This window comes from Oncorhynchus masou, chromosome 33 (assembly GCF_036934945.1).
Source record: "Oncorhynchus masou masou isolate Uvic2021 chromosome 33, UVic_Omas_1.1, whole genome shotgun sequence".
NCBI classification, from domain to species: Eukaryota; Metazoa; Chordata; class Actinopteri; order Salmoniformes; family Salmonidae; genus Oncorhynchus; species Oncorhynchus masou.
In genome coordinates this window covers 37,645,587-37,662,597 of record NC_088244.1, presented here as the reverse complement: position 1 = coordinate 37,662,597, position 17,011 = coordinate 37,645,587, and the positions used below count along the sequence as shown (strand labels likewise).

Sequence of the window (17,011 nt, the reverse complement as noted above, 5' to 3'; positions counted from 1 at the left end):
TGTCAAATGTTTTAACTGATTTCTACTTTAAAAAAAAAAAAAATCTATAATCAAGATGATTCCAATCTTCCCTCCACCTCGTACTCACCTCTTTTGTGAAACAATGTCTTTGTCCCAAATAGCACCCTAATTCCCTATATCCTGCATGGCTTTGACCAGAGCCCTTAACGCCTCGATCACACCGACAGCGGCATTCCATTTTGGGACACCTGAAGCACATTATTTTCTAATGGAAGCCTTGTAGCGTTTGTGTTGCAGAGACAGTTGCAGTGCGCTCTGTGTGGTGCACATGGTGTATTTATCCAACGTACGCGTCAAATTGTATGCATAGACGGCCTGACAGAAATGGTAGCAGAAGGTGAATGTTGAACTTTTGTTGCACACATAGCCAGATGATGCTGCACACTATTTTGTGCAATGGCGCTGTTGTAGTGATCTAGGCTAGGCGTACGGGACTAAGGGTGCCATTTGTGATCCACCCGATATCTCATAAGATTAGAGGGTTCCACAAGGGTTCTTTGGCTGTCCCCATAGGACAACACAAAGTGGTTATACCTGGAACCAAAAAGTGTTCTTCAAGGGGTTCTCTTATGGGGACAGCCAAAGAACCCTCAGGTTCTAGATAGCACCTTTTTTTCTTAGAATGTATAGACATTGTAGACTAAACTGAAGACTTACTGGCTGTTGGACTGTCATGCTCAGTTCAAGTGCTGTCATAATAAATACATTGTTATACATGGTGCAAGTGATGTACTGTATGTGCATTGTTGGTGCCGTAGTCATGATTTAATGAACTTCCATTAGCTAAACACCAGGTGGCATTAAAGTGCTGACATAAACTCTCCAATCTACCGAACTGTAGCTAGGCTTTGCTCAATTTACTGCTTCGTCTCAAACACACCAACAGAAGTACATTCATTTCCAATGGAACGTTGCGTTTGCCTTGCAGCATTGCGTTGCAGAGACAGTTGCGGTGCGTATTTGAGTATATTCCTCAAATTGTACGTGTAGACGGCTTGACATAAATGGTAGCAGAAGGTGAATGTTGAAGTTTTGTTGCACACATATCCAGATGATTCCGCATACCATTTTTGCGCAATAAAACTGTCGGTGTGAACCAGGCGTATAATGTGTGCGAGTAGAGCGCGATAGGCAGTGTGATTGATAAGTCAACGCCTCAATAGGGAGAGTAACCCCACCAAGGGCGGGACAATAGCAAAAAGCCTGCTTCTGGGTGGAAGCACATAGACGAGTCTTCTAGACTGAATCACACAACCATCTGGATCGCACAACAATAATGAATGCAAAGGCATCGTAGCCAAGAAAGTTCAGTCTGGCAACCAATAAGTCGCTATTTGGGTGGGTTGAAACATATATTATTGAAAGACGATTTTAAAGAAATAGATGGAGATGGATTGGCCTGGTAAATCGGAAACCATTCTTTGGAACAGAAAACAATTGTTACTTTTGAGGTGAGGTTCAGTTTTAGAGTAAAATACAGATGAGAGTTCTCTACAAATGCAAAAGTATACGTTTTTATTTTATTTTAAATGAGACCATATGGAACTGGTGTGGTGTAAACGTTTGATTTAAACTGGAACTTTTGGACCAGAAGTGTCTGATTTTGTAATAACGCACTGGTGCATTTTGGAGGAACGCAGGGAGTTTTCGCACTTTTGGAAAAACTCTGAAAAGGCGCTCGGAAGAGGGAACTTTATTTACTCTACTATAAGGATACAGTACTACTTTTAACCATGGGGAATATTGAAAGTGTGGATGGACAGTCGGACAATATGAAGCATCATATGATGCCAATGAAAGTGCCCATGCCTGACCAGTCGGAGTTGGAGGAGAGATTTGCTTTAGTTTTGGTAAGTGACTGCAGCCTCAGAGACATGTTTGAATTGAAATGGCTACTTGGTTTGGTTTACCTTACCAAGCTCCAGATGTTCACAGAGAGAGAGACACATGAAACTTCCGAAGCGCACAATTAACATAAAATAAAACATTAGGCTACTCACAGATCTGTAATGCTGAAATGATACGCGCTACAGAACATATTACCTACCATATGATTAGGAGTAGGCCTGTGTGAATATTCTGTTTGTTTTTAATTAGTAGCCCATAGTTTCACCGTTTGATTCGGTGAAACAGCTCAACAACAGCTCATGGATTCACACAGGCAACACTTATATGTTATTTTTTTCCTTTTATATTCCTTTTATAATATGCATCACAGTTGGTCAATAAGCCCAAAACAGGTTTCTAACAACCGGAGAATTAACCATGATCAAACACAAATGCTTAAACAAAACATGACATATGTCTGACAGTACACTCTGATGCCGTTTACAGTAAGACAATTGGTCAGTTTATACTGTCTCGTGTGTACTTCTTGTGGAAAGCAAGATGTTATCATCATAAGAGTGAGCGAGATTAACCTATCCTACTTTTACATTCTTCTTCTCCTGTAATGCTTGAGTTGCTGGTATTCTATATCAGCCGACCCGTTCTGTCCCACCCCCACACCTAGTTCCTTCGGTTCTTTTGTTAAAAAAAAAAAAAAAAAGTCAACTCGAGGCTTTGGGCTAATTTACCGAAATCCAGTAGCTTGTTCAAGATTTGGCTCGTTTTCAGAGTGCAATTTCACTTTCTTTATCAAACGTTTAATGACACGTATAGTCAAAATTCCCATGGACTACACATTTTTTTTTAGTTTCAAGTTTAGCCAGAGTCGCATTTAGGTAATTCCATGACAGATTCCGACGACAACATTTTCTGAATTCCCCTAAAACTCCCACACCGGGGAGATCGTAAAAGAGGAACCACCCCCTCTCCTCTATTGCCCTTCATAATCTTTGAATGCCGTCCCGCTTCACAGGCTTGAGTTGCGCTGGGGCTTTGTGACGCTGTGCACACAGTCAACACCCACTTTATCCATTGATCAACAGCTGAAGTGTCAAGCGTGTCTGTCATCCTAAATCAAGAGGCCAAGAAGATACTTTCTTTGTGCACAATACTGATGCACAGTTATGGGCCAAAGTGATCAACAATTTCAAGTTGGTGGGCTCGGTTTTTATGATTTGAAATGCCTTTTATTTTAAAACAAGTTGGTTCTGAATGGATTGGTACAAATCGTCTCTGTATTGTAAATAATTCAATAATGGGCTTTGGGCCTTTATGGTTTATACCACATTTTATAATGGCTGTATCACAACCGGCGGTGATTGGGAGTCCCAAAGGGCGGTGCACAATTGGCCCAGCGTCGTCCTGGTTAGGGTTTTGGCCGGGGTAGGCCTTCATTGTAAATAAGAATTTGTTCTTAACTGACTTGCCTAGTTAAATAAAATGTACAGTAAATATATATTTGTAAATAAACACTTTCATCATTTTAAGAAAGCTTATTGCGACAATAAACACTATTGGAAAAATGAAATATCACATTTACATAAGTAAGACCCAGTACATTTACATAAGACCCAGTACTTTGTTCAAGCACCTGTTCAAGCACCTTTGGCAGTAATTACAGCATAAAGTCTTCTTGGTATGATGCTGTATTTGTGGAGTTTCTCCCATTCTTCTCTACAGATCATCCTGAACTCTGTCAGGTTGGAAGGGGAGTGTTGCTGCACAGCTATTTTCAGGCCTCTCCAGAGATTTTCAATCAGGTTTAAGTCTGGGCTCTGGCTGGGTCACTCAAGGACATTCAGAGATTAGTCCCGAAGTCACTCCTGCGTTGTCTTGGCTGTGTGCTTAGGGTTGTTGTCCTGTTGGAAGGTGAACCTTCACCCCAGTCTGAGGTCATGAGCAGGTTTTCATCAAGGATCTTTCTGTACTTTGCTCTGTTTTTATTTTAGTATTTTTTTTTTACCTTTTATTTAACTAGGCAAGTCAGTTAAGAACAAATTCTTATTTTCAATGAAGGCCTAGGAACAGTGGGTTAACTGCCTTGTTCAGGGGCAGAACGACAGATTTCTACCTTGTCAGTTCAGGGATTTGATCTTGCAACCTTTCGGTTACTAGTCCAACACTCTAACCACTAGGCTACCTGCTGACCGTTCACCTTTCCCTCGATCCTGACTAGTCTCCCTGTCCTTGCCGCTGAAAACATACCCACAGCATGATGCTGCCACCACTATGTTTCACCGTAGGGATGGTGCCAGGTTTCCTCCAGACGTGACGCTTGGCATTCAGGCCAAAGAGTTCAATCTTGGTTTCATCACACCAGAGAATATTGTTTCTCGTGGTCTGAGAGTCCTTTAGGTGCCTTTTGGCAAACTCCAAGAGGGCTGTCTTGTGCATTTTACTGAGGAGTGGCTTCCTTCTGGCCATACTCTACCTATAGACCTGATAGGTGGAGTGTTGCAGAGATGGTTGTCCTTCTGGAAGATTCTCCCATCTCCACAGAGGAACTCTGGAGCTCCTTCAGAGTGACCATTGGGTTCATGGTCACCTGCCTGTCCAATGCCCTACTCCACAGATTGCTCAGTTTGGCCGGAGTGCCAGCTCTGGGAAGAGCTGGTGGATCCAAACTTCTTCCATTTAAAATTGACGGAGGCCACTGTGTTCTTGGGGACCTTCAATGCTTCAGAATTGTTTTGGTGTCCTTCCCCAGTCTCGGCGCTCTGTGGACAATTATTTCGACCTCATGGTTTGGTTTTTGCTCTGACATGCACTGTCAACTATGGGACCTTATATAAACAGGTATGTGCCTTTCTAAATCATGTAGAATCAATTGAATTTACAACAGGTGGACTCCAATCAAGTTGTAAAAACATCTCAAGGATGATCATTGGAAACAGGATGCACCTGAGCTCAATTTCGAGTCTATTAGCAAAGGGTCGCAATACTTATGTAAATAAGGTGTTTCCGTTTTTCTTTTTTAAAAATGTGCAAAAATTTTGAAAACCCTTTTTTCGCTTTGTCATTATGGGCTATTGTGTGTAAATTGAGGAGGAAAAATATTTATTTAATCAATTTTAGAATAAGGCTGTAACGTAGCAAAATGTGGAGAAAGTCAAAGGGTCTGAATACTTCCTGAACGCACTGTAGCTGTGTCAATAGCTATGGGCAGTAGTTATGCAAACTGTTTCTTATTCTTACATTAGAAAGTGAGGTTCCTTGTCATTCTTTCAAAACAAACTGTCCCCAGTTCTCACGTCCCTCCAAACTACCAATTTAAGAGTCTAAACAAAGAAAGACTAATCACTTAATTCCACCATGAATCAAAACATTCTTTCTCTGCCAGTATGGCTTCCACTGACCATGTCAGTACGCCATGTTATCCAGCGAATAATGTGTTTGCTCACAAGTGTTAGTCTAGTGTTTCCCACTCATATGACTAACCTCACCACACCACATCACACACGGCCACCCGGAGTTTAGCCACTGTGTACCGACTCTACAGTAACAGTATTGCATGACGCAGATACTCTACTCTACTTTACTGTACTCTGCTTTACTCTATCGCACTCTACTCTACCCTACCGTACTCCACTGTAATGTACTCTACTGTACTCTACTGCACTGTACTTTACCATACTCTACTGTTATGTACTCTACTGTACTTTACCCTACCGTACTCCACTGTAATGTACTCTACTGTACTCCACTGCACGGTACTTTACCATACTCTACTGTTATGTACTCTACTGTACTTTACTCTACCCTACCGTACTCCACTGTAATGTACTCTACTGCACTGTACTTTACCATACTCTACTGTTATGTACTCTACTGTACTTTACTCTACCCTACCGTACTCCACTGTAATGTACTCTACTGTACTCCACTGCACGGTACTTTACCATACTCTACTGTTATGTACTCTACTGTACTTTACTCTACCCTACCGTACTCCACTGTAATGTACTCTACTGTACTCTACTGCACTGTACTTTACCATACTCTACTGTTATGTACTCTACTGTACTTTACTCTACCCTACCGTACTCCACTGTTATGTACTCTACTGTACTTTACTCTACCCTACCGTACTCCACTGTAATGTACTCTACTGTACTCTACTGCACGGTACTTTACCATACTCTACTGTACTCATGATACTCTACAGCTTAATTAAATCAATCAACATCTCTCCTGAGAATACCTGCCTCTTGTATACTGTCCTCTGTGACTGTACATTAGTCCGCCTAGGGACATTCATGTCTGTCCAAGTCTCTCTGTTACTCTGGCACAGAGCCACCTGAACACTGGCCTGCCAGACTGCAGCGTACCGTAGCCACTATGCCAAGAGGATACAGATCAAACTAGAACACATTATGTGGGCCTAACTGTCTGTGTCTGGGTCAAGAGGCTCAAGGCAGCAGCTCAGGTGGGAAACCCACTAGGCCCCACGTGTGCTAAGTATCTGATAGTATGACAACTATCTGTAACCAAGGATATTTGCTCTGATTACTATGTGAAGAGACACGCCTGCACAGTGAGAAACTGCTCAAGGAATCAGGAATTCTTGCTCTTCTATCGTTATCCTCTATTTCTATGCCATTGAAACTAACCAATCCCCCCCCCCCCATACAAATATCCTACTTTTAATTACTTTTCCCTGATTTTCTATGTTGTCCCGATCAAATCCCTGCCCTTGTTGACTGCTGTGCTAAAGTCTCAGCTTTGCGCGATCATGACAAACTATTATAACAAATAGCCACGTATTTCACATCATCTCTCCCGCACGGAGGACTGCCTGCAGGAGCCAGGGGGTTAGTAATCAAAGACTATGCTCAGCTAGAAGCTGCTCTCACTTAGTGGGGACTGTTGAGGGTCATGCAGAAACAGTTGTTTGTAGACATCGCATTTTCCAGACGCGCCGCGTCAAGGGGCGTGTTATGTATCAACAGGACTGTGTCCTCTCATGGCCATTAGTGCCTTTGTTCGAAACGATCGTTCTTAAATCACGACAAAGACAGAAGGATAGGCTAATCCCTTCACGTAATCCCAGAAGCCAGAACCAAATCTTGCAGTTTGTGTTAATCTCTCTGTCATAAGAGACAAATACGATGCGTAATTCATTTAACTGGATAAATCATGAAAACATTCATACCAATACAAGAGATATCAACTATGGCGGTAAGGTGAAGGCCCTCTTCGCAGATCCAAGCTCCACACACACACACCATGTTGAAGTTGGGAGGTTGTCAGGAAGAGAACACCAGTGCTTGACTAGCCAGGCGTGATTAGAGTTTAGGTCACACTGGGGGTTTTCCTTCGCAGAGAGATTGATACTATTTGCTGAAAACACTGGGATTTTACATTGCTGTTTCACTCTGTTTCCCACAGTAGATTGGTCATATTTTCGTTGAGTCAAACATGTTTCCTGTCTCCATTTTGTTACAAGAAGCATGGTGGAATTGTCGATGCAAATAAAATAATCTGCATAAGTGGTATGTCATAACTGTTTTCCATAAATAGAATTGTCTAATCACAACATTCTTCCATCTCCCCTTGTTGTGTTTGGAAACCATGGTGGAAACCATGTTTGATGTATTTGATACCATTCCACTTATTCCGCTTCAGCCATTACCGCGAGCCCGTTCTCCCTGATTTAGGTGCCACCAACCTCCTGTGGTGTGAATGTGCATTACTGCATGTGAGCGTTTGGGAGGTTGTGTGTGTATGAGGGATGTTTCAATGTTTCTGTCTCGTGGGGCAGCCTCCTCCTCTCAGACAGAGGCAGGCTACTCCCAGACATCCCTTGGCCTTTGGGATGGCAGCAGCACATTATGATGTCATGGGTGTAGGCTGTGCCAGTACAGTAATATCCACAGCCTACGGTAACGACCTGAGCAGAATCACTCTTCTGTGGATGGGAGAGGAAGATGGAGGAGGGTCTGAGTGGGGAGGGGGGCAAGGGGATGGGATGAGACCCCTGGGTTAAATTAGAGTACTTCATGCAGTCTGGTTGGGTCAAGTCTAACCGGGAGAATGTGCTAAAGGCATCTCTTCTTTCTCTCTCTCTCTCTCTCTCTCTCTCTCTCTCTCTCTCTCTCTCTCTCTCTCTCTCTCTCTCTTATTCAGAGGGATTTATTGGCATGGGAAACATATGTTTACATTGCCAAAGCATGTGAAATAGATAATAAACAAACGTGACATAAACAATCAGAAACTAACACTCTCTCTTGCTCTTCAGAAACAGCACTAGCTCTGTTTATCTTCTTCTGTGGCTGGAAACAGCTGTCTTCCCGACATCTTCTCCCTCTCTCTCTTTTACAGAGGCAATTGCATTGCCGGCACTGGGCCGTAGTCATCCCTGTACAGGACCACCACCATGAACTGTAGGCAGACCACAGACAGAGACTGTTCCCCAAATGGCACTCTATTCCCTATATATATAGTGCACTACTTTTGACCAGTGCTCATGGGAAATAGGCTGCCGTTTGGGATGCAGCCAGACACATGGACACTATACTAGACTAGAAACACATGTGCAATCAGTGTATATCTATGCACGGATACTGGGTGTCAGCATCAAAGAGCAGGGTGATCCTATCCCTCTCAGGAGTCTCAAGTCTTTCGTCTTATCCCCTTACCTTCTCATTATTGTGTCCTTGGAAGCTTTGAATTCAAACGCTATGGGTTTGTGGGATACTAGGGAGCTTTGACTTTAAACGCTATGGGTTTGTGGGATACTAGGGAGCTTTGACATTAAACGCAATGGGTTTGTGGGATACTAGCTAAGCCTGATGGAATACTACATGAAAAATGGAACTTCTCTCTCACTGTGGCAGCATGGGTTTTCCTTCCTTCGGATTCCTTACGTCCTATTCACCAAATTAGGGTCTGGCTTATTAGCTAACCTTCTCCATATGCCTTTCTCCTTATGAGAGAGATGTGGAGGTGGTGGTGGTGGGGTTTTGAAAGGTGTGTATGTCTGGAGCAGTTGGAATGGGGGCCGGGGCCTTGGTGTTCTGGATGGATCTTCTTTCAAAGTGCCCCCGCACAATTCCACTCCACCACTGGATTCCTGTGGTCAGGTCTGGGCTGGGACCGCAGGACAACTCAGCTAGGCTCAGCTAGGCTCACAGAGGGAGGATTCCCTTTGAACTGGCTGCCTGCTGCTGTGATGACTTTAACAACGTTTTGAACAGTACACACACACACACACACACACACACACACACACACACACACACACACACACACAAACATCTTTATATTTTTTGGGGAAAGTGACAGATTATTTTCTCTACTCGATTACGTTGGTTGTAGTCCACTTTAACAGAGTCAGAGGGCTCTGGTCAAAAGTAGTGCGCTAGATAGAGACTAGGTTGCTATTTGGGACACAACCAGAGTGTTGCAGAGGGTTGCACCATACTCTGAGGTTTGACTGTGGTACAGGCAGGAAAGTCCCTCTGGTTTGCAGGAGCTCATGGATATTTGTGTGGGATTACATTTTGAGGTTGCAGGAAGGTAAGGAGCCCACTGGGGCACAAGCTGGTTGACTCAACATTGTTTCAATTTAATTCAACGTATTGTGACGTGGAATCTACGTGGAAAATACATTGGGTACGAAATAAGTCATTCATGTGAACGGCCAATTCTGAGAGTGCAATTTACAACCACGAGATGACGTCATCATGGTAACTTAATTTCAACATAGATAAACCTTGTATGAAATACGTTGAATGTGTAGCTTTAAAAGCTCATCAGGTGTTCCATGTTATATCCACTGAGCAGCACCTTCTGCTACTCTTTAGTCTCCCATCCAGAGTTGTAATCAAGCACCGTCTGCTTAGCTATGCCATTAGTCACTGACTTTGACCAATGTGCTATTGTGAGTATGATTGTTAAGAGAGCTCCATTTAAAAACTAGATAGATTCACTGTTGCTATCGAAGTCATTCCAAAGTGGTAGGGTTAACAGAGTAAATGTATAGCATCGCTCATATATCATCAATGATACTATTTAGGCCTGTATAGTATTTGTAAGGTCATCAACCCAGAATTCAACAAAAAAACATGGTTTCAAGTTCTGGTTGAGTTAATGATATTCAGTGATATTGAATTGTAGCCAACACAACCAAATATCAACATTTGATGGAGATCTTCTGCTTGGAAACTTCCATTTGTGTCTCTGACTTGTCTGACTTTAATCTTTGTTTGTCTGAAAATGTATAATTGATATGTTGGATTCATCTCCATCTCAATCACAAGTCTACGTTAAAGAATTGTACGAATCAAATCAAACTTGATTTAAACTGCTTTTACGGTTTGATTTGATTTAGTCTTATTCTTGAACTTACATTTTTGGTTGAGCTGGAGTTGAATCCAACATATCAAATATTAATTTGTAGACAAACTGGAATTAAAGTCAGTGACAGAAGATACATCTCTGGAATACAACAAATAGCCTATTAACTTGCCGACAAGTTAAAAAATGATATGTTGGATTCACGTCTCCAACTCAACCAAAAATCAAAGTTAAAGAATGGGATTAAGCCAGTGGCTCAGATGGAACTATACAAGCAGTAGATTAGTCTCCTTTAAATGTTGATATTTGGTTTGCTATGTCAATCAAACACAACAAAATATTACATTTGTAATACAGTAAATAGCCTAAAGTTAAAGATGCAATATGCAGAAATGGCTCTGCCATTTCCTGGTTGCCAGAATTCTAATAGTTAGCTTAATATCAGTTTATGTGACAAAACAAGCAAGTGTAGAGAATCATTGTACCATATAAACCGCCGTGAAGTCAATTTTCAATAACACAAAATATTGCATTTTCAGCTGTTTGAAGCTGGTGTACAAAAAACTAAAGTAAAAGACGCAAAAATAAAGCTTAAGAATGGCACGCATAGAAATAGCGCACATAGAACAGATCTACAGCTTCTTAGACTTACTTTCAATGAGAATGACATCTATAACTCACATTTCTAGTTGAATTTGGCCGGGGGTCGCCTAAAAAGTTCCATACTGCAGTTTTAAGACTTTCTTGCAAACTAATGTAACATTCAACCTTAAAATGAGTAAACACATCCAGAGCCACATTTTGAGGTTACTGAATGTAACTGTACATTTCTCCTTATGTAATCATATAAAATGTGCATGTTTAAGATAGTATGCACAGGTCATCCCAGGTCTGTGGAGGTCTTCACAATTGCTGTGCAGAATCTTGGAACAGCATGGATCACTGTATTTTTTTAAATGTAATCTATACTGCAATCCAGGTCATTTGGTTGTGCCATTAGATGAAGCACAGTGGTAACACATTAATATGTTGTATGAATAAATAAAGTTGCTGCGCTTTTTTAATGATTGGAGGCGCAGCGATAGACCTTTGGAAATTCAGCAAACTTTGGGCTGTCTTTTTGAGTGATGTGTGAGCGTAGGTTGTAATTTCATTTATCAACGGCTCAACCAAATATTACCCAATTATTCACGTTGAAATGACGTGGTTTGCACAGTGGGAGGGTTAAGTGAACCGTAGGGGAAGTGAAATGAGACGGAAAGTTACTCCTCCACCCCTCCTCTGACATCAGCAGTAGTCATAGCGAGATCGAAATAGAAGTGGAAATGAGCCATGAGTGGACTGTCAAATGATCAGTCTTGGGTTGCAAAAATAGGGTCTTTCGAGCAGGCTTAAGGATAACGAGGCAGGCAGGTAGAGGTGTAAATGGTGATCAAATGTATTTACACAGCGCTGGTGATGATGGTGATATATGTACAATTCAATTATGATTACAAATATATATATATATATCAATACAAACTTCTGACTTTACATGTCAGCATTCCAAAATAAAAGGCAGACCCTCTCCTAACAGCACAAGGCACAGGTGGGGTCTCCTCGGCTCAAATGCAGCTGTGAACTGACGAGAACATCCCAAAACAGGCACTTCCTGTATAAACATTTGGCTACGTCTATACTGGTGCGCAGGCCAGGTACATCTATGCGCGTTCACAGTGACAAACACAGAGACTGAGAAGCTCTCAGGAGGAAACAGAAGAAGATAGATCACAGCTTTGTGAGTGTTGTGCACTACAAACGTCACTCCCACTCGGGGGTGAGAAAAGGCTGTAATAAAACAGCGAGGGAAAGGAATGGTGAAGCGTTAACAACTACAATAGTATAATATGGCTTCAACAAATATCCTGTTTGAACCTGTGACAGCAACAACAAACATTTCAGCAAGGAAACAAAGCTTCCTCCACTGGTGGGAGTCTTGCCTAAAGTGTGTCTTCATCACAGGGGGGCTTTTGTCCGTTTCGTTTGCCCCTTAGTCTATTCCTTCTATTTCTATGATCAGAGAGCACTGAAAAGACCTGGGGGGAGTTGAGTCAGAATGGCCTTACAGATATATGTGGGATGAGATTTTGAGAAGTTGGAGGAAGGATAGGAAGGGTAACTGAAACACAGAGAGGCGACATGAGACAGAAAGCACCTACGGTACAAAGTGACTCCAACTTCTACCCCCCTCCTCTCTGATCACTCTGAGTTGAGTCGGGAGGATAGAGTGTTTGAGAGATGCCACTCAGCTGGAACTAATGGCCTCAACTGTGTGCAGCGTTTTATTGGACAACTTAAATCATGTTATGCATCCTGCTCTGACCACGCTAACCTCTGTCAACACATTCAACAGTTCTAAAGAGGCAGTGCGTGTGCGTGCGTGTGTGGTGTTGGGGGTCATCTTTTGTTTGTTTGCTATGCCACAAACTCCCGCTGGGAGAATCGTACATATGTCTCTGTCACCGCCAAGCCAGGACCATACAGCTACAGAGAGGAGATGAGAGACCGTGGGGGCATAGTCCCAAGTGAAGGCAGTTCCATCTGGCTCTCTCTCCCCCAGGCTATATCTAGTCCTCCATTATGGGTTTGTCTTTACGGGCCCAGAACGATGGGTTTTTAGTGCTTTTCTGAGCAGAGCGAGTTATTTTCTTTGAAAAGCCCAGGTCAAGTTGAAGAGCATGACTGAACAGATCCAGCGTGTCTCTACGCACACGGAACGTCGGTGACTCTGTGAGGTTCTTCGTGTGACCCACCTGACCGAACAAAGATTGTTCCATTCCATTCTTCCATTCTTTTAAGACAGTCACTCAACCGACCACCTTGATCCTGTTCAAGAGTACTCAAGACTTCAACTCGAATGGTCTGGGCTGGAGGCTGAACACAAACAGTGTTCTCCTCGCTGTGACTTTGGGATATGAAGTCTACAGAACGAGCGTACATAGTTCGGTGTACTGCCTTCTGTACAATAAGCCATTTGGTTTGATGCTTGGTGTGGTTCACGTAGTTGAGTGTTGTTTGTGTGTGAGGGAGTGTGGCGGCTGTATTTATGTATATGTCAATGTGTTAGTGTGTATGTGCATGCAGTGTGTGTGTGTGTGTGTGTGTGTGTGTGTAGGTATGAAGTAAAAAGGGGTGGGGGTTGCATGCTCTGTCTCTGATGCAGCTGCAGTGAGCCCCTAGCCGTTCCTCTGGATAGAAGTGGTTTCCTCCTCAATACAATGGGGACTCTGTTGGTTGGGTTATTTAAACAGGGGCCCTCATCCCTTGGTGCCTTTTGTGCTGCACTCTTTTCCTCTTTTGCGTTCCGACCCTCACAGGGACAGGCGGGTGTAAATCCAGTCGAAGGACTAATGGCGTACGGCTTTAACACTACGTTTGCCTTCCAAACGGCACACCATTCCCCATTCAGAGCGGGTTGTTTTGCGATTAGTTAAAGTTATGTCCGTCAAATTCTGGTCCATAATTCCACATTTGGGTGACATTCCAGAGCCATTAGTTCCAGATAGACAGCTCTCCTGGTTCTGTTGTGTCTTTCCCTCCAGGCTCCAGCAGATCTCTAGCTTGACACTGTGGTTGACTGTGCAGGGTGCCGAAAGGGCCGGCGGGCCACGACCTGACTTACTGAGGCATTAATCTACCTGCATTCCTGGCATACCATGCGTATATCCTCTGGTCTGGGGCTTCCCTCTGGACGGCCTGAGGGGAACAAACAGGACGTCCGTTGGCCACGCTGGAATGAACGAATGCCTGATTCATGATCAATTGTGGTGGCCATTTTGTTTATGTTTCATCTCCTAACCTTTTTCGTTCTTCTGTTTCCTGTGTCAAAACATTGGTTGGTTGGCCAGTAGCCGTGTTTTGTCAAGTGGGGGCATTCTAGGACATTGTTGTGTGATAGGGTCATTGGTATGTTTTGGACATTCGCAACAAGAGTGACCCAGGGGGCGAAAATGGTTGAAATGACATCAATACAACCAGTTGGATGTTATCTGGTTGCAATTGCGAGTTCTGCCCGCTTGGAAATGCCACTATGCGGCTTTAGATTCACGTTAGAGGTTGGAGCATCTGGCTCCTTCACAGAGCCCCTGAACCCAGACATGGCTTTATAGTTCCCACCCTGGCCTGATCATAACAAGCCTGGTCCGGCTTCAAAGAACCTTATTATGATAATTGTCTGGAAACCCATCTCGGCAGGACTCAACAGGCTATGAACGGCATAGATCATTCTTCTCATGTCTCCGATCCAGACCCATTGGAGGAAAAATACATAAATACACTTACACACAGTTTTGAGGGGCAGCCGTAGCTCAATTACTTGTTGTTTTGCTCCGAAAAGGTCGTTGGCCATCACATCCAGTTTTTATGGCTTGTTTCATGAATTAACAAACAGTTTTGAGGGGCAGCCATACCTCAGTTATTATTATTATTATTATTTATTTTTTACTGAAATGGTTGTCAGATATCACACCAAGTCTTTACGTCTACATGACGTATGTGTCAGATTGGCAGTAGATGTCTAGACGTTTGCCTCTTTGGGTCTCCATTGGCAAGCGGCAACTGGTAGAGAACTTATACAAATGTCTGAGAGTCAGAAGGCCCAGGGGAGATGAGGGGGTTTTCGGGCAAGGCTTCCAGACCTGGGTTCAAGCACTAAATTCAAATGATTTCAAATACTTTTTCCTGTCCTGGATTGAGCTTGTCTGTTGCAGTGGAACCAATAGAAAAGACACAAACTTGCAAACCCCGCCCACCTGGCACTCCAGGCAGGGTACATCAAAGGCTCAAAGTATTTGAACGATTTTCAATATTATTTGAACCCAGGTCTTCAGAGGGGAAAGTGATGGGGCTGAGCAACAGTTAGCCCTGGCTCCTGCGTTGCAGGGAGAGCAGAGCAGAGCCGACTGTAGGACAGACTCACAGCCACACCACAGCTGGAAAGCCTGTTGCTGCTAACTGCCACATCAAGATGGTGTCATGGGGATTTTACACGCTTGTGTTTTAACGCTTTTCACGCCATCAATTCAGCTATTATGTTGCTTAGTAGCATGGATTCATTGTCTGCAGAGAAGCAGATCAGTGTTAGATCATACATTTTCCTTGATACCAACTGTTTATACATTAAATATATGTAACATATTACTTTCATTTTTTTATATTACTTTTTTATTTTTACTTTGTGTTTTAGTTACCGCAGTGGGCTAAATCAGGGTCACGCAAGTGTTTCTTGGTAGTCTTAAACACATCTACTTTGAAACAAAAGTATACATCACACACACATGGCGATGGGCTTAAGAAAAGAAGACACCTGTACCATGTCAGATATAGAGTGGAAATGTATTGCATGTTGAGTTTGCATCCCAATATTACACCTTATATACATCACAGAAGACTGAATTATAACAAAAACCATTGGACATAGAAACACCAGATTTTCGGCAGGTTTAAAAAAAAAAAAGTTTATTATTTATTAGGAAATTATGACAAAAATGTATAACATTCCACCCATGAGGCCACTAGAGGGTGATTTGGTCAGTTGACTACAGGAAAGGGGGTATGTACAGATCAGTACTAACATTTAGTTGTCATCACTGTAAGTTATTTGGGACAATGGGGTTGGAATGTTTGATTGTCCTGGTGGTTCAGAGAATGTGGTTCTGTCATTGGATTTAGCAGGCATGTTAATGAACACCTCAGTTAGCTCAGGCTTAATTATGTTAATACCTTAATGTGGCGGCCGAGCTCGTTTTTAGTTGGTTCTGTCAACAAGAACCTGCAGGGGGGGGAGAGATAGGGTCCTATGTCATCCTGCCAATACTCCTCCCCCAATACTCCACCTCTTTCTCCCCATCCTCTCTCCCCCTCTCTCTCTCTCTCTCTCTGTGTTTGATGGCAGTAGGCTAGCTGGTTGGTGGGCCCCGTCCCCAGTAGTTCTCCAGTCTCTTTGTGCTCTGGCTCTGCTGGTCTTTGTTGTGACTGCCTGCTTCGGGTTACCTTGTGAAGAGCGCCAGGCGGATCAGATGTCGGCGCAGAGAAAGGGGGCAGCGTTTTCTCACACTCCTCTCTGGCTCTGCCTCTCTCTTCATTTAAATCAACAGGTCTTTTACCTGAGAGCATGAAAACAGTGATGGCATTTTTCAAACACGCACCCTACACACACACACATATTTTAAAGTTGTTTTTGGGGTATCTTTACTTTACTATTTATATTTTTGAATACTTTTACTTCACTACATTCCTTAAGAAAATATTATACTTTTCACTTCATATATTTTCACTGACACCCAAAAGTACTCATTACATTTTGGACAGGAAAATTGTCAAATTCACTCACTTATCAAGAGAACATCTCTGGTCATCCCTATCCACCTATGATCTGGTGGACTCGCTAAACACACATACTTCATTTGTAAATGGGGGTGGCAGGTAGCCTAGTGGTTAGAGTGTTGGACTAGTAACCGAAAGGTTGCAAGATTGAATCCCTGAACTGACGAGGTAAAAATCTGTCGTTCTGCCCCTGAACAGGCAGTTAACCCACTGTTCCTAGGCCGCCATTGAAAGTAAGAATTTGTTCTTAACTGACTTGCCTAGTTAAATAAAGGTAAAGAAAATGTCAGTGTGCCTATGGCTATCCGTACATTTAAAAAAATAAGAAAATGGTGCTTTCTTGTTTGCTTTTATATAAGTAATTTGAAATTATTTATACTTTTACTTTTGATACTTAAGTATATTTTAATAATTACATTTACTTTTGATAATTAAGTATATT

At 42.7% G+C, this 17,011-nt stretch overlaps 1 protein-coding gene across 1 annotated transcript in view; it reads left to right on the top strand.

Moving 5' to 3' along the window:
* The first annotated feature begins 1,223 nt into the window (after positions 1 to 1,223).
* LOC135528473 (formin-like protein 3) overlaps positions 1,224 to 17,011 on the top strand; it is a 55,253-nt gene continuing 39,465 nt past the window's right edge. The window contains 1 exon segment of the mRNA XM_064957580.1: positions 1,224 to 1,871. Coding sequence (XP_064813652.1) covers positions 1,755 to 1,871 — 117 coding nt within the window. The 5' untranslated portion in view covers positions 1,224 to 1,754.